Here is an 18,379-nt window from a genome sequence, read left to right as displayed (position 1 = left end):
GGTGTCTCTCGCATCTTGTTGGCTTCCAGGAAAGACTCCACTAAGAGGTGTTCCTCATTTAAATGGATGAGGGTTCCCATCTGGTGTGAGGACAAGACCTTAGATCCCATCACTTGTTGTACACAAACATTGCTTGAATACCTCCTGCACCTCTCTGAGTCTGGTTTGAAAACCAACAGAGTGACACCCGGGAGGGAGTGGAAAGCATGAAAAGGGATCTGAGGAAGGTAGAAGAATGGTCTAAGGTTTGGCAATTAAAATTCAATGTGAAGAAATGCGAAGTGATGCATTTAGGGAGTAGAAACCCACGAGAGACTTATGTGTTAGGCGGTGAGAGTCTGATAGGTACTGAGGGGGAGAGGGATCTTGGGGTGATAGTATCCGAGGATCTGAATGCGACGAAACAGTGTGACAAGGCGGTGGCTGTAACGAGAAGGTTGCTAGGCTGTATAGAGAGAGGTGTGATCAGCAGAAGAAAGGAAGTGTTGATGCCCCTGTACAAGTCGTTGGTGAGGCCCCACCTGGAGTATTGTGTTCAGTTTTGGAGGCCGTACCTTGCGAAGGATGTTAAAAAAATGGAAGCGGTGCAAAGAAAAGCTACGAGAATGGTATGGGATTTGCGTTCCAAGACGTATGAACAGAGACTTGATGACCTGAACATGTATACCCTGGAGGAAAGGAGGAACAGGGGTGATATGATACAGACGTTCAAATACTTGAAAAGTATTAATCCGCAAAAAAAAATTTTACAGAGATGGGAACGCGGTAGAATGAGAGGACATGAAATGAGATTGAAGGGGGGCAGACTCAAAAAAGATGTCAGGAAGTATTTTTTCACGGAGAGGGTGGTGGATGCTTGGAATGCCCTCCCGCGGGAGGTGGTGGAGATGGAGATGAAAACGGTAACGGAATTCAAACATGCGTGGGATATGCATAAAGGAATCCTGTGCAGTAGGAATGGATCCTCAGAAGCTTAGCCGAAATTGGGTGGCGGAGCAGGTGGGGGAAGAGAGGTTGGTGGTTGGGAGGCGAGGATAGTGGAGGGCAGACTTATACGGTCCGTGCCAGAGCCGGTGATGGGAGGCGGGACTGGTGGTTGGGAGGCGGGAAATACTGCTGGGCAGACTTGTACGGTCTGTGCCCTGAAAAAGGCAGATACAAATCAAGGTAAGGTATACACATATGAGTTTATCTTGTTGGGCAGACTGGATGGACCATGCAGGTCTTTTTCTGCCGTCATCTACTATGTTATTATGTAAGGGTACATCTCAGTGCAACTAGTGCTTATCATCTCCATATTGGAGATAATCCCATCTATGTATAGTCTCTAGTTGTTCGCATCGTGAGAGGTTTGATGTTGACAAAGCCTCTCTTCAAACCACCAACTGTGTCATGGGATCTCAATGTTGTCCTCACCCAGCTGAAGAAAGCTCCTTTTGAGCCATTTGATTCCTGTCATCAGAAGTATTTGACCTGGAAAATTGTGGTTTTGGTGGCGGTCACTTCAACTTGCAGTGTTAGTGAGCTTCAGGCACTAGCAGCTGATTCACCTTACACTAAGTTTCACTACAATAGAATAGTTCTCTGCACACACCATAAGTTTTTTCCTAAGGTAGTGTCAGAGTTCCATCTTAATCAGTCAACCATTCTGCCAACATTTTTTCGAAAACCACATGCCCATCCTGGCAAAAGTCTACTGCATGCCTTAGATTGCAAGTGAGCCTTAGCCTTCTATCTGGAGCAGACTAAAGCCCATATAGACAGTCCACCCAGCTTTTTGATTCCTTTGACGCAAACCAGATTGGGGTAGCCATAGACAAATGCGTTATTTCTAATTGTCTAGCATCTTGTATTTCCATCACATGTGCCTAGGCTGGGCTTACTCTATCTTATCAAAGCTCAAAATGTTAGAGCCATAGCAACGTCAGTATTGCAACGTCAGTAGCCCACTTGAGGTCAGCCTCCATAGAAGAAATTTGCAAAGCTGCAATGTGGTATTCTTTCCACACACTCACATCATATGACCATCTTATCGTACTTTAGGGCCCTAAAGCTGTCAAATATGAATGAACACGTCATAATGCTTTCTGCTTTTTGGCCCCTGCTTCTTGGAATAATCTTCTGTTAGATATCCATAGGGAGGTTTCCTTTCACAGATTTAAAGCTGCAATAAAGACATGATTGTTCAGACTGGCATTTGGACTGTGATGGTGGGGTTATAATAGAGTCCTAGTTCCCTCATTCGTTTCCCCTTTTACCTCTATTTTCTGATTACCCTATTGTTTTCCCCCTTTCTTTTGTTTTTTGAATGATATTTAAATGTTATCTACTTTTCCCCTCTTTCCTATCTTTTATTGAAGTTATTTTCTCATCCTCTTGTTATGATATCAGTTTAATTGTCAGGATTATTGAATTATGTAGCATAATTATTGATTGTGTTGGATCAGATACAAATATATACCAATATAAAAATACAACTTTAAACACTCATTGAGATCAGCTAGCCTGGATTTCATTTCTCCCCCTCCCTTTCCCTGGGAAAATTCTGGTAGCAAGACTATCTATTCAATTACAAACACTTAACAAAGACAATAAGGTACTGGCTTCAAAGAGTTTTCAAACTTCCTCTGCCATCCCACTTGAAGAACTGATCTGAAGATCCTGGCTGAGTGTGAATCAACATAATAAAAACTCAAAGAGAAACCGCAGCCACAGAGTCATTGGGGTGAAGCCATCAAGCTATAAAAGCCATTTGCTAGCAGATATCCAGAGGACATGTGACCAGGAATCCTCTGCAAACTACAATACCAAAGATCCTCTGCAAACTTCAATATCCAGGACTCAGGGAACATTATAAAAAGCCTGGGAGCAGCCCAGCTCGCTCTCTTTTTGAAATCTGCTGCTCTGGGGACCTGCAGCTCATCTCCCTCCTCCTGCAACCATGTGCTTACCTCATGCTGCTCATCAACCAGCTGGACCACAGCATGCTTTGTAACAAGGACTTGTAAGTTAATAATTCATGTTTAAACCTGTTACCTTGCTCTTTTAAAGCACAGATTTTCTGTAAGATCTCTTAAAAAGAACTACCTCTCACTGCAATTGCTGAAAACTGTACCATAAATAAACTCCTTTTGAAGCTAAATATATGGTCTGTTCTTTACTTATGTTCTTAAACCTGGTAATGCAGGTTAATGTAATCCAATAAATATACTTAATTCCTTTTATTCTTGCAATTGCGAACATTATTATCTTAATAGATAATTGGTGGAGAAATAACCAAAATATATCTTAAAAATTATAAATATTAGTGAATGCTCTGGAGCAATTCCCCCAAGATAAATTAATTCTTGTAACACTTTGATATTTAATATTTTTTATTGTAAACTGCTTAGCTCTGTGCGCTAGTTTAGGCGGAATTGCAAATGCAATAAATAATAAAGAATCTCATTACTGCCTTGAGCAGGATACCCGAAGTGACAACCGGTTCAATCAGGCAGTCCTCAAGAATTTGTTTGGTGTCTAGAATCTAACTCCATCCTCCCCTAAGCCCAGTTCTTTTTGGTCCAGACTGCACCTTCACAACTAGCATGTAAATAGTTTTAGGTTAATTGACTTTGAGGCCAACCATTGTTGTTTTCAGTGAACCTGGTAACTAGGGATTCCCAGATGTGAGAATATGGAAGGCCTGCTTGTCTTCGGAGAAAATGAAGTTACTCACCTGTAGCAGATGTTCTCCGAAGACAGCAGGTCAAGTATTCTTACATAACCTCCAACCTCCCCTTGGAGTGGTATTCATTAGTTATTTTACATGACTGAGGAACTCATGCATCAGGCAGGAAGGCATCAGCGCATACGCGGTAGGGCTCTGCTAGGTATTTCTAGAATCATCTCACTAGTCAGTATCTGCTCCAAGCTCCTTCGGATGACATCCCTAGATGTGAGAATACTTGGCTTGCTGTCCTCGGAGAACACTTGCTACGAGTAGCTTCATTTTATCCCCATGATATTTATTGCCATGTATTTAATTATGGCTTACATTTGTTTTCGCCTTTTGTATTTTTAAAAATGTTGACATTTTAAGAGACACATTATACTACAGCATGCTGTCTGGCAATAGAAACAGTGACTTGGCAATAAGAGAAGGTAGCTCTTTAAGATTGGCTAAACCTATTGCTTGAATTTAGATATTGTTGCTACTGTACCATAGTTGAACACAAATTACTGTGATTTGCAAATGCTCAGTTTTCAACCTCGATAGGGTCTCTTCAAGTAGGAATTTAGTCCAAAGTAGTTAGTAAATTTTGGTATGATATATTTTCTTGGTATGTTTTGCATTGCATATTTTGGGAGAAAATTAATCTTTTCTTCTTTACAATCTCAGTCCCCAGCACATAGCTACTCAAGCTATGACTCTGGCAAGAATGACAGTGTAGGTGGAGGTGCTGAAGATCTTTCCTTGAACCGTGGTGATGAAGATGAGGATGACCATGATGAGCATGAAGATGCAGAGAAAATTGAGTCTGATGGAGTAGAAGTTGAACGTCTGAAAGCTTTTAATGTAAGTTGCTTAGCGGAAAGAGTCTTGCTATATGTCTGTGGATTTCTAATGTGTTATTTGTTGATATATCTGACAATTTAAAGGTATATTTACTCCTTTGATTTACAGAATAATTATGCATATTATACACCGAACACTCATTGAACCACCAAGTTGCAAAATTACTGTTTTATTTAGAACTGATAGAGAATGACCCAGTCTTGTAACAAGGGAAAAATGAAGGAATTTTGTGAGTTTTATTGTTCTCAGTAAGAAGGTAAAGAAACTACAAATTCCTGATGTTTAGAGGTGTTTTGAGCCAGATAATTATTATTTCTGCCCTAGTTTATATAAAAATATGTAACAAAACTATCCATTCTTAATTTTAGGAGCATAGTAAGATAAAGGAGAAATTATTTTATCACAAATTACTGCTAGGGGGTGTTCTATTTTACAACTATTTGTGGTTTATTTCTGCACAAAACAAACACCGTTCCGGTTTCTCTTTTTTCCGACTTAGTACATGAGCTCTGAAAGAAGTTACTGGCTTTTGTTTCCTTGGGTTCCTGGCATTCTAATTGCAAACATTTATTTTCAGTATTTAAAAAAACAAAAATATTTTCCAATCAGTAATCAAGGCAGAAAGGTAGAAAGAGAAGAGAGCAGCCCTCTTCCAACCCCTTCTCCTCTGTTCCCTCTTCCCAACAGATGTTTGTCAGGCTGTTTGTAGATGAAAACTTAGACCGAATGGTCCCAATCTCTAAGCAGCCCAAAGAAAAGATCCAGGCTATCATTGACTCATGCAGGCGACAATTCCCTGAGTATCAAGAACGTGCCAGAAAACGTATACGCACTTACCTCAAGTCCTGCAGGCGGATGAAAAGAAGTGGTTTTGAAATGGTGAGTTATGAATTAAAACCAAGCCCTAGTTTCCATCAAAATTCCCATATTTAAATCCATAACACTATTTTGTTTTCATCTTTAGTATCTTCTTTTTTTTTTTTTTTTTGTAATGCCAGGTCGGAGTTTTGTTTTTTTATTAATTCCCTTTCATCTTTCCTGATTTTACTCTTTGTTCATTGAATATAAAATCTACTATGGGGAGAGTACAGTTCATGTTCACAGATCTCTCTCTCTCTCTCTCTCTCTCTCTCTCTCTCTCTCTCTCTCTCTTGCTATCTATCTCTCAGTATATTAGGATTCAATAGAATTCAAGGCAAAGAAGTAATGGGAATACAATTGAGAATCGCTTAAAATGAATCCATAGAAAAATAGCAAAGTCCGTTGTCTATGTAGTTTTATAGCCAAAAAAATAACAGTTATTTTGTTGTTTTTCTATGAATTCATTTTTATGTGATTCCCAGTTGTATGCCCATAAATTTTACCAAAGAACTTAAAACACAGTTGAAAATAGCAAACTTTTGCTTGGTTCTAATTTAAATCTTTCTGGACTACTTCAAGAAAAAATAGAATTCTTAAAACAAACATGAAAATTGTGATTTGAAAATACTTGTGCAATAGTGACACTGTGCTCTGTTTTGTAGAATTAGATAAAACACAACCCCTTAAGTTTAATTAGTGGAAGGCTTTATGGCAGAGCAGAATGAATTTGCCCAAGGCTTGCCTCTGTCACTTATTTACCATCTGTAAATCAAATTACACTTCTTGCTGTGTAACAAGCCAGCTATAGCTCTAAGGCACTGAAAGGGGCTGTTTCCTGAGTGTTCATGTTGACAGCTAATGTACTTCCAACATTAACAACCCATGCCCAGGAGTGCAAAAGAAAATGTGCTATACTTCCAACTTTATAGAGAAGAATCTTGTCCTAAACTCTACAAAAATGCAACTTATTCAAAGAAAATGAACTAGGTAGTTAAGATGAACTAACTTCAGTACATAGAAAGAAAATGGAAACACCAACAGAGACTTCTGCAGGCTACCAAGGAGTGAAGTGAAGGCCATGATTGCCAATCTCTGTAACAGACCAGGCATATAATGACGGCTGTTGAGAAGAAGTGATACCTTTATCTATTTATCGAAGGTTTAGCAGGAGGTGATACCCAATTTGCCTAAGGTGTACAAGTGAGAAATATGGTGTCCAAGTAGGGACATTCCTATTTTTCTGTGTATTTTACAAAAAGTTCTACTGAATATGAAGCCTTTTGGAAAATACATATAAGGATATGTGGAAATTCATATATAAGTGAGAGAGTAGTAGTAGTAGAGAACAGCCACTTTAGTATAAAACATGTCTAAAAACGAGCAGCAGCATTCAAAGTTTTGTTCATCTGTGTGCCAACATTCACTCTTGGAAGGGCTGATTTTGCAACCTACGTGTACAAATCATATGTAAGTGTTGGATTTTTATAAAACTGGATTCCAGAAAGAGCTAATTAGGCAACCAATCGATATTATTTCATTTTGTACATTTTGAAGTGGTTTAAAACACCAGAGAGGTAAGCACAATTGCCCCCTCATCACTGGTACAAACCTCAGATGTAAACGAGCAGTTATCTGGCACGCCCACCTGTCTTGGAGAGAATGCAAATACTGACATTGAGATTTTTTTAAAGTATTTTATTTCTTTTGTGAAATCAGAAATACACATATACTTTTCTGGCCTGCCCAGAACGTGCCCATGCCTTGAAAACTCTGCATGCTGTGACTGATCATGGTAGCCGTTACATAAGTAACCTATCGAACTTTGTAAGTCTAAGTGCTTTCAAAATACGCCTCTATGTTACTTTGTCTATGTGCTTTTAAAATGAGCACCATGGTGTCAGAAATACATTAGAGTTGTACATCAGTTCCAATTCCGCTACCACTGAGTTTGGCAGGGGATTGCACTACTCATTTTAAGCATTTCAAGAGTAAGTGGCAGAATTATGAAACTAACTGACCTGGAGGAACAGCTGATAAAGAAGAACGCTGCCTTTCTCCTGGCATGCATTGGCACAGAAGCATATGAGTTGTATGAGACCCTAACCTTCGAGAGAGATGCAGATAAAACTGATGTGAAAAAAATCCTGGATGCTTTCAAAAATTGCTTCCTGAATTATAGGTTTCAGGAAACAAATGAATCTTTTGATGCATATCTAACAGAAGTTAAGTGTCTAATAAAGTCATTTGAGTACAGACATCTAGAAGACTTGATCATATAGGATACAATTATTATCAGCATTAGGGATAATGCTACTTGGTGGAAACTTCTCCAGATAAAAAGGCTAACCTTGAATAATTCCATTGCAATTGCCATGTGAACAAGTTTGCCTCTAAGCACATGAGGGACATGATCGTTGAGGAAAAAGCCCAGTGGCTGTCCCAGCATAATTCACAGCACAGGTAACCACGAGCACACTGGGATTTCAGGCGGCTAGACACCAGCTAGAAGGGTATATGCAACTACTGTAATGGCAATCTTGAGACAAAGAAGGACACATACTTATATATGAGAAACTCTGCAAGCTCTGCATGAAAAAAAAAAAGATTTTGCCAGTCCATGCAGAAACCTATGACTGATGACGATGATAAAGAAATCCTCTTAACCATAAGAGAAAGTAAAAACAGAAACCTAAAAAGTTATACACATGCTTATATGTTGTAGACAAGCTAGTAAGGTTCCAGGCCATGATACATTTCTTACCATAGAACCTCTCAGATTGTGATATACTCCTTGGTCTCCTGAGGCTAATATTTGCATGCTTGACAACATGGAGTTACAAATAGCAGGATGATTACAGCCAACATGGTGAATCCTAAAGATAATCAGAGCTACAAAGTAGATTTCAATATCAGGAGATGATACAGACAGCCCCTGTTGGGTGCCTAGGCCTGTCAGTGATTGCAGGTAGTCTCCAGTGGCGTTCCTAGGGGGGGAGCGGTCCGCCACGGGTGCACGCCGCTGGGGGGGGGGGTGCCACGCGTGCCTGTCCGTCGATCGTTCCATGCTCCCTCTGCCACGGAACATCCTGTTCCGGAGCAGAGGGAGCATGGAACGAACGACGGACAGGCACGCGCGGCGGCACCCCCCCCCCCCCCAGCGGCGTGCACCCGGGCGAGGGGTTCTTTCGCGGGGGGGTGTCCTTTCGCTGGCGGGGGGTCGCGCTGCATCCGGGGGGCGGGGCACATCGGCGATCCGCCCCGGGTGTCAGCCCCCCTAGGAACACCACTGGTAGTCTCCCTAAACTCTGACCATGTGTTCACCCTCAACACTGCTGAAGCAAACACTAAGTGTACTAACAGCTGGGTGTGTGACCAGTTTCTGGATCTCTTCATTGAGTATGATAGATTGGACAGGCAGTTCACTTGGAAGTAAACTCCGCTAAACAACCAGTTCAGACGCCTTTACGAAATTTGCTAGTTGCTATCAAGAAGAAAGTTAAAGCGAAGTTACAAGATCATGGGATTCTGGTTAAGATGCAGAAGCTGTCTAAGTAGATATCAGTACTGCTGGTGGTCCGAAAGCCTAATGGGAAGATCAGAATATGCAATGACCAAAGTCTGTGAGGAGCCAAGCTAAACAGCCACAGAGTGGAGTGAGCCTATGTTCCATGGACCCTGATGAAGGTTGTGAAACTTTGGCCATTGTTGGCCATGAAATAGAGATATATGGAGATATGAAGAGTCAATACATCTCAAAAAGCTAAGTAAAACGCTTGTTTGGATGCTATATATAAATTCAATAACAATTTTTAGGAGGTTTTTCCGCCAATGATGACTGCATGAACTCCTAGAAATGATCAGCTTTGTAACCAAGAAGGAGTCAGTTGAGGTTTTTCCTCCCGTTTTTAGTACAATTAACAAAATTGATAAAAAGTGATAAGATTTGATGTCTGATATATTAACAAGTTGACATATACTCATTTGAAGAGGACTATTTTGAAGGTGAAAAGAGAAGACAGCTGGATAATGACTGAAAAGAAGAATGAGGTATAAAACCTAGCTATGAGTACAGAAACAGAGAAGGTAGAAATGCAGAAAAAAAAAGATGAAAGCGAAAAAATTATTAAAAAAAAGAAAAGGAAAAAGAGAGGAGGAGAGAGAAGAAATGGCAGAGACCCTGAGAAAACACACCAGGAAAGTGGAAGAGAGAGAGAGTGGCACCACCTAAACAGAAAAATAAAATGCCCAGACAATAAAGGTGGAAAATAAAAAAATTTAACTTTATGAATTAGAACATGCCAGGTTTGGGAAATATCTGTTTATTTTACTGTATTTTGCAAAGTACAGGAAGAAATGCATTTATGTTTCTCTTTTACTAGTCTGGATTTTTTTTTTTTTGGGGGGGGGGGCAGCTTCTGTTTCTCATTTGTGGTCCCTTATTCTGTATTAGGTGCGGATCTGCCCATATTTTGCTTGTGTGACCAAGGTAAAGCATTCAGCTACTGTGCATTTTCTATGAAGGGATTTGTAGCAGTTTGATTTGTTCTGCTTCCCAAAAGGAGGTATATTGATGCCCTAGAATTTGGTGTACTATTTGCATTGTTGCCTTTTCATAAGTAGGTTGTTTGATATTGTAAGCTTGTTTAGGGGGCAATTTCTCCATGTGGGTTAGTTTACACATACCATGACAGATTTGGAATGATAGGCTCTGAGTATATGCTTTCTTTAGCTGGTTATAATATTTTCACTTATGCAGATGATGTAACTACAGTGGTGGAAATAAGTATTTGATCCCTTGCTGATTTTGTAAGTTTGCCCACTGACAAAGACATGAGCAGCCCATAATTGAAGGGTAGGTTATTGGTAACAGTGAGAGATAGCACATCACAAATTAAATCCGGAAAATCACATTGTGGAAAGTATATGAATTTATTTGCATTCTGCAGAGGGAAATAAGTATTTAATCCCTCTGGCAAACAAGACCTAATACTTGGTGGCAAAACCCTTGTTGGCAAGCACAGCGGTCAGACGTCTTCTGTAGTTGATGATGAGGTTTGCACACATGTCAGGAGGAATTTTGGTCCACTCCTCTTTGCAGATCATCTCTAAATCATTAAGAGTTCTGGGCTGTCGCTTGGCAACTCGCAGCTTCAGCTCCCTCCATAAGTTTTCAATGGGATTAAGGTCTGGTGACTGGCTAGGCCACTCCATGACCCTAATGTGCTTCTTCCTGAGCCACTCCTTTGTTGCCTTGGCTGTATGTTTTGGGTCATTGTCGTGCTGGAAGACCCAGCCGCGACCCATTTTTAAGGCCCTGGCGGAGGGAAGGAGGTTGTCACTCAGAATTGTACGGTACATGGCCCCATCCATTCTCCCATTGATGCGGTGAAGTAGTCCTGTGCCCTTAGCAGAGAAACACCCCCAAAACATAACATTTCCACCTCCATGCTTGACAGTGGGGACGGTGTTCTTTGGGTCATAGGCAGCATTTCTCTTCCTCCAAACACGGCGAGTTGAGTTCATGCCAAAGAGCTCAATTTTTGTCTCATCTGACCACAGCACCTTCTCCCAATCACTCTCGGCATCATCCAGGTGTTCACTGGCAAACTTCAGACGGGCCGTCACATGTGCCTTCCGGAGCAGGGGGACCTTGCGGGCACTGCAGGATTGCAATCCGTTATGTCGTAATGTGTTACCAATGGTTTTCGTGGTGACAGTGGTCCCAGCTGCCTTGAGATCATTGACAAGTTCCCCCCTTGTAGTTGTAGGCTGATTTCTAACCTTCCTCATGATCAAGGATACCCCACGAGGTGAGATTTTGCGTGGAGCCCCAGATCTTTGTCGATTGACAGTCATTTTGTACTTCTTCCATTTTCTTACTATGGCACCAACAGTTGTCTCCTTCTCGCCCAGCGTCTTACTGATGGTTTTGTAGCCCATTCCAGCCTTGTGCAGGTGTATGATCTTGTCCCTGACATCCTTAGACAGCTCATAAGTACATAAGTACATAAGTAGTGCCATACTGGGAAAGACCAAAGGTCCATCTAGCCCAGCATCCTGTCACCGACAGTGGCCAATCCAGGTCAAGGGCACCTGGCACGCTCCCCAAACGTAAAAACATTCCAGACAAGTTATACCTAAAAATGCGGAATTTTTCCAAGTCCATTTAATAGCGGTCTATGGACTTGTCCTTTAGGAATCTATCTAACCCCTTTTTAAACTCCGTCAAGCTAACCGCCCGTACCACGTTCTCCGGCAACGAATTCCAGAGTCTAATTACACGTTGGGTGAAGAAAAATTTTCTCCGATTCGTTTTAAATTTACCACACTGTAGCTTCAACTCATGCCCTCTAGTCCTACTATTTTTGGATAGCGTGAACAGTCGCTTCACATCCACCCGATCCATTCCACTCATTATTTTATACACTTCTATCATATCTCCCCTCAGCCGTCTCTTCTCCAAGCTGAAAAGCCCTAGCCTTCTCAGCCTCTCTTCATAGGAAAGTCGTCCCATCCCCACTATCATTTTCGTCGCCCTTCGCTGTACCTTTTCCAATTCTACTATATCTTTTTTGAGATACGGAGACCAGTACTGAACACAATACTCCAGGTGCGGTCGCACCATGGAGCGATACAACGGCATTATAACATCCGCACACCTGGACTCCATACCCTTCCTAATAACACCCAACATTCTATTCGCTTTCCTAGCCGCAGCAGCACACTGAGCAGAAGGTTTCAGCGTATCATCGACGACGACACCCAGATCCCTTTCTTGATCCGTAACTCCTAACGCGGAACCTTGCAAGACGTAGCTATAATTCGGGTTCCTCTTACCCACATGCATCACTTTGCACTTGTCAACATTGAACTTCATCTGCCACTTGCACGCCCATTCTCCCAGTCTCGCAAGGTCCTCCTGTAATCGTTCACATTCCTCCTGCGACTTGACGACCCTGAATAATTTTGTGTCATCGGCGAATTTAATTACCTCACTAGTTATTCCCATCTCTAGGTCATTTATAAATACATTAAAAAGCAACGGACCCAGCACAGACCCCTGCGGGACCCCACTAACTACCCTCCTCCACTGAGAATACTGGCCACGCAATCCTACTCTCTGCTTCCTATCTTTCAACCAGTTCTTAATCCATAATAATACCCTACCTCCGATTCCATGACTCTGCAATTTCTTCAGGAGTCTTTCGTGCGGCACTTTGTCAAACGCCTTCTGAAAATCCAGATATACAATATCAACCGGCTCCCCATTGTCCACATGTTTGCTTACCCCCTCAAAAAAATGCATTAGATTGGTGAGGCAAGACTTCCCTTCACTAAATCCGTGCTGACTTTGTCTCATCAGTCCATGTTTTTGTATATGCTCTGCAATTTTATTCTTAATAATAGCCTCCACCATCTTGCCCGGCACCGACGTCAGACTCACCGGTCTATAATTTCCCGGATCTCCTCTGGAACCCTTCTTAAAAATCGGAGTAACATTGGCTACCCTCCAGTCTTCCGGTACTACACTCGATTTTAGGGACAGATTGCATATTTCTAACAGTAGCTCCGCAAGTTCTTTTTTTAGTTCTATTAATACTCTGGGATGAATACCATCAGGTCCCGGTGATTTACTACTCTTCAGCTTGCTGAACTGACCCATTACATCCTCCAAGGTTACAGAGAATTTGTTTAGTTTCTCCGACTCCCCCGCTTCAAATATTCTTTCCGGCACCGGTGTCCCCCCCAAATCCTCCTCGGTGAAGACCGAAGCAAAGAATTCATTTAATTTCTCCGCTACGGCTTTGTCCTCCTTGATCGCCCCTTTAACACCATTTTCGTCCAGCGGCCCAACCGACTCTTTGGCCGGTTTCCTGCTTTTAATGTATCTAAAAAAATTTTTACTATGTATTTTTGCTTCCAACGCTAATTTCTTCTCAAAGTCCTTTTTTGCCCTCCTTATCTCCGCTTTGCATTTGGCTTGGCATTCCTTATGATCTATCCTGTTACTTTCAGTTGGTTCTCTTCTCCACTTTCTGAAGGATTGGTTTTTGGCTCTAATGATTTCCTTTATCTTACTGTTTAGCCACGCCGGCTGACGTTTAGTCTTTTTTCCCTTTTTTCTAATACGTGGAATATATTTGTCCTGAACCTCCAGGATGCTCTTGGCCATTTTGTAGAGGTTAGAGTCTGACTGATTCACTGAGTCTGTGGACAGGTGTCTTTCATACAGGTGACCATTGCCGACAGCTGTCTGTCATGCAGGTAACGAGTTGATTTGGAGCATCTACCTGGTCTGTAGGGGCCAGATCTCTTACTGGTTGGTGGGGGATCAAATACTTATTTCCCTCTGCAGAATGCAAATAAATTCATATACTTTCCACAATGTGATTTTCCGGATTTAATTTGTGATGTGCTATCTCTCACTGTTACCAATAACCTACCCTTCAATTATGGGCTGCTCATGTCTTTGTCAGTGGGCAAACTTACAAAATCAGCAAGGGATCAAATACTTATTTCCACCACTGTATATTGTTACCTGTGTATAAAACGTCCATTGATACCTCCTGTTGTATTGCGAATTGTATGGAACAGCTTGAGAAATGGATAGGAGATCATTTCTGAAAGTTAAAGACAAGATCACATTTTTATTGACTGACCTAGTTGACCAGATTTGGAATGATAGGCTCTAAGTATCATTTTCAGGGTTTTGTGGTACTTCAGTAACATGTCTGGAATTAGAAGCAGAATGTTGCTGCTGTTCTTGTGTGAGCTTGTGTGCAAATTATACAATAGAAGTGCAGGGGAAAGGGGTGTTTCTCCCTACCAGTCTGACCCCAATACTTTCTCCCTACCCTATTTCTACCAGTCTCTGATCCTCCCTTGTACTGAAATTGTTAGGAAAGAGGGCATTAGAGAATGAGAGAGGGACAACTGCACAGTTGCTGTCCGTGTTTCTCTCTACCAGTCTCTGGGCTGTTTTGTCGCTTAGCAACATCAAGAAATCAGTTCGTTGCTTAGCAACAGCAAAAAAGAACTTTCCAAACTGCAGCCTATTCATTTAATGGATAGAGGTATTGCTCCCCCTCCCCTGGGTGACCCCTTGAACTGAACCGCTTCAAACTACACAATAACATCGGCAATAGCAAGTAGAGTCTGCATGCCAGGTTTGGTGGCCGTAGCTCTTCGGGGGCCGGAGGAGTTTGGACACAGACAAACAAACAAACACGCGTCTGCTTTATATAGAGAGATTTTAGAAGTATCGTTCAATAGTCAACTTACACCAGAGTTGTAGATCTCTTCTCTAATTAAATAATCTTTTCATTTAATGAGAAAATTACACAGAATCAAATGTTTTCTGAACTCTCAAATTTTTCAAGTAGTGCTCCAGAGTTTACTGGTCTCATAATTGGATTATTGCAATCAATTTTATGTAGGTGGTTCTAAACTACTGATGAAGAGACTGCAGATGGTACAAAACACTGCTGCTAGGTTAATTTTTTTCTGCTCAACGTTATGACAGAATTATTTTGTTGTTGAGGAAAGTCTAAAGAGGTTAGGCCTTTTCAGCTTGGAAAGAGATGACTGAGGGGGGATACAATTGAGGTCTACAAAATCCTGAGTGACTTCTAATAATGGCACAAGTAGAGTTTAAATTCTGTACTCTGGTATATAGAATATTGTTGGCCTAGCACCATCTTATTTAAGCTGTATTGTATGTTCTTTGGAGAAGGAGACTCATAGATCTTCTAGAAACTCTTTAACTTTTTTTTTACTAACCCAGAATTGTATTGCTCAAAAAGGGCTTTTTCTTTTACTCTGTGTTATCAAACCACGTACATTTGGAATTCTATTCCTATTACTATAAGTAAAATAGGCTCTTATTCTTTATTTAGAAAATGTTTAAAGGCTTATCTTTTTAAGAAATATTTAAGTCAAGATATATAATTTCTGTACAATTCTGTTAATTCACAATGTTTGCTCAGTCTTGTTGTATATTGTTACCCGCATTGAACCTTACGGGTAACAATATATAAGATTATTTTGTATTTCTATCGGGGAGGGCTACAAGCTCAAGTTCACCCGTTTGGTTGTACTACTCTTCTTACAGTCCCCTTGTGGAAGAGGCAACAATGTACCGTATTTTTCGGACTATAAAACGCACCGGACCATAAGACGCACCTAGGTTTTAGAGGAGGGAAATAGGAAAAAAAAATTTTGCTTTTTCCCTCCTCTAAAACCTAGGTGCTCTGGTGCGTCTTGTCCGAATCCCTCCCTCCAAGTTCGAGATCGCCCTCAGGGTTACCTCCTCCCCCCTCCTGGCCCTGTCACCACCTCTCCCCTTACGCGATCTTCCCTGGTGGTCTAGTGACGTCGGGGCAGGAAAGAGCCCCCTCTTTCCTGCCCAGCGCGCTGCTCTCCATCCTCCTGTATGCATTGCTGCCTGACGGTCTCGGCGAGATTCAAAATGGCCGCCAAGAATTGACGTCTCGGGGGCCATTTTGAATCTCGCCAAGACCGTCAGGCTGCATACAGGAGGATGGAGAGCAGTGCCCCAACGTCACTAGACCACCAGGGAAGATCACGTGAGTAAGGGGAGAAGTGGTGACAGGGCCGGGGGGAGGGCGATCCCGAACTCGGAGGGAGGGAGGGCGGGCGGCCTGCCTGCCAGCCAGCCAGCCAGCCAAATCTCTACCTTCGGACTATAAGACGCACCCCCCATTTTCCTCCCAAATTTGGGGGGAAAAAGTGCGTCTTATAGTCCGAAAAATACGGTAGTTGTGATTCAGGCAACTTTAGACTTTTTCTGGCTCTGGGAGCCATTATTCCTGTCCCTTCAGAGGAGTGAGGGCAGGGGAGGTACTCAATTTACTTCACTGTCCCAAAGAAGGATGGCACTTTCAGGCTACTGTTGGACCTCAAAGACCTGAATCATCATCTACAAATATTGCAGTTCTGAATGGAAACCTTACGCTCCGTCATTCTCACCATCCAGGATTTGAAGGAGACATTCCCATTTGGCCCCTCACCAGCATTACCTGAGGTTTGCAATTTTGAGACATTTTCATTTCCAGGCCATGCCCTTTGAGTTGGCAACAGCCCCAAGGACTCTCACTAATATAATGGTGGTGGTTGCTGCTTACTTGAGAAACCAAGGTGTCACAGTTCATCCGTACCTCAACAATTGACTGATTGGGCCTCATCTTTGGCAGATAGCAATTCCGTGACCATGTTGGTCATCTGTCATCTGTAGTCCTTGGGATGGGTGATCAGTTTTGACAAGAGCACTTGTGTCTCCATCTCAGTCCTTGTAGTATCTAGGAGTGATCTTCGACACAGTCCAGGAAAAAATCTTTCCTTCTGAAGCACAGGCAGTTGAAACTTCTACAATAGATTTGGCTGCTTCTTCTTCAGAGCAGGCCTCAAGCATGGGACTATGTTGAGTTGTTAAGCTCCATGACAGCATATGCGCCTACTTCAGAGGTTACGTCTTTCTCACTGGTTGCCTGTCTCCCAGAATTACAACATTCATCTCCTGTGGTCCTTGGAGTCCAAACGCAGAATGAAGTGGTGGATGTTGGTGCAGAACCTCAGCAGAGGAGTCCCATTGCTCATAATGCGATGGGAAGTAGTGACAACAGATGCCTGAATGGGAGGAACATTATCAGAATCATGTAGCATGGGGCTCTGGTCATCTTCAGAGCAGAAGTGGTCAATCAACTGTCTGGATCTCAGTACGAGCCAGCTGATTCTACAGGCCTTTGTGTGCTTCCTGAAGTCTGTCCCAGTCAAATTGTTCTCTGACAGTGCGATGGCAGTTGTTTATGTCAACAAACAAGGGAGAATGAAAACTCACCAGTTGGCAATGGAAGCCATCCTGCTGTTGTGCTGGGTGGAGGGAATCTCTGCTTATAGGCAGTGCACATTGAGGCACTTTTACAAAGTTCCATTAGGCTCTATGTGCATGCAGCATGCGCCAAAATGAGACTACCACCAGACTACTGCGCCCCCTGGTGGTAATTTCAGGTTTGCCATGTGCCCATAACGCCTGGATGATTTATTTATTTCCTCCCACGTGCAGCCTTTCCGTCAGTAATCAGCAGTTGGCGCTTGCCAACCGGTCAGTGCACATGTAGCGCATGAGCCCTTACCGCTAGATCAATGGGTGGCATTAAGGGCTCAGGCCGGTTTTAGGCACACACTGGTTTCACTTTTACTACATGCCCTCTTCCCGTCCCATTAAAAAAAAGCCCTTTTCGCAGACGCGGTAAAAACTGGCCTAGAATGTGCCCAAAACATGCAACATTTTTTGCTGCAGCTTAGTAAAAGGACCCCTTTGTGAGTGAGTTGAATGTGCAGGCAGACTTCCTCAGCAGGAACTCCCTGATCCAGTGGAGTGGGAGTTGTCCAACAAGGCATTTCATCACATTGTAGCTTGCTTAGGGCAGCCTTACCAGGAATTGATGGCCACCAAAGGAAATTCCAAGGTGGTCAGGTTCTTTAGCCATTACAAGGAACTTGGTGCTATGGGCCTCAGTGCTCTGCTACTGCCATGCCCTAATCCTAGTATTTTTGGAAAGTGTAAATAAGCAATTCACATCTAACTGTTCCACTCCACTCAGTATTTTATAGACCTCTATCATATCTCCCCCTCAGCCGTCTGGAAGTAAGAAATCAATCAGCTTCTTCAGCGTATACCAGAGTTTGGAGAAACTTTGAAAGTTGGTGTGTGAATGTGGGAATTTCTCCCCTCTCATCTTCAGTAGATCAAATTCTGTCATTTTTCCAGTCAGGTTTGGAGAACGGATTTGGTGCTGGGTTTCCTGAAGGTTCAGGTGATGGCGTTGTTTCAGGGACCATCTACAGCATTCCTCATTAGCTGCTCACCCAGTCATTGTTAGGTTTTTAAAGGGGACAGGCCAGCTTTGGCCTTATTTCTGCCCCATTTGTCTCTAATGA

The 18,379-nt window shown here is 42.4% G+C and overlaps 1 protein-coding gene across 2 annotated transcripts in view; it reads left to right on the top strand.

The window, feature by feature from the left end:
- The window catches only part of NOL4 (nucleolar protein 4), a 382,191-nt gene that overhangs the window by 254,508 nt on the left and 109,304 nt on the right, over positions 1 to 18,379 (top strand). Inside the window, exons 6-7 of one of the 2 annotated variants that reach the window (XM_030213991.1) lie at positions 4,382 to 4,558; positions 5,246 to 5,437. In XM_030213991.1, the coding sequence (XP_030069851.1) occupies positions 4,382 to 4,558; positions 5,246 to 5,437 (369 nt within the window). The remainder of the gene's footprint in view (positions 1 to 4,381; positions 4,559 to 5,245; positions 5,438 to 18,379) is intronic. The other variant, XM_030213980.1, reaches the window with a different exon arrangement.

Source organism: Microcaecilia unicolor, chromosome 1 (genome assembly GCF_901765095.1).
Source record: "Microcaecilia unicolor chromosome 1, aMicUni1.1, whole genome shotgun sequence".
NCBI classification, from domain to species: Eukaryota; Metazoa; Chordata; class Amphibia; order Gymnophiona; family Siphonopidae; genus Microcaecilia; species Microcaecilia unicolor.
The sequence above is the reverse complement of the archived record's forward strand: the minus strand, read 5'-3'. Positions and strand labels throughout refer to the sequence as shown.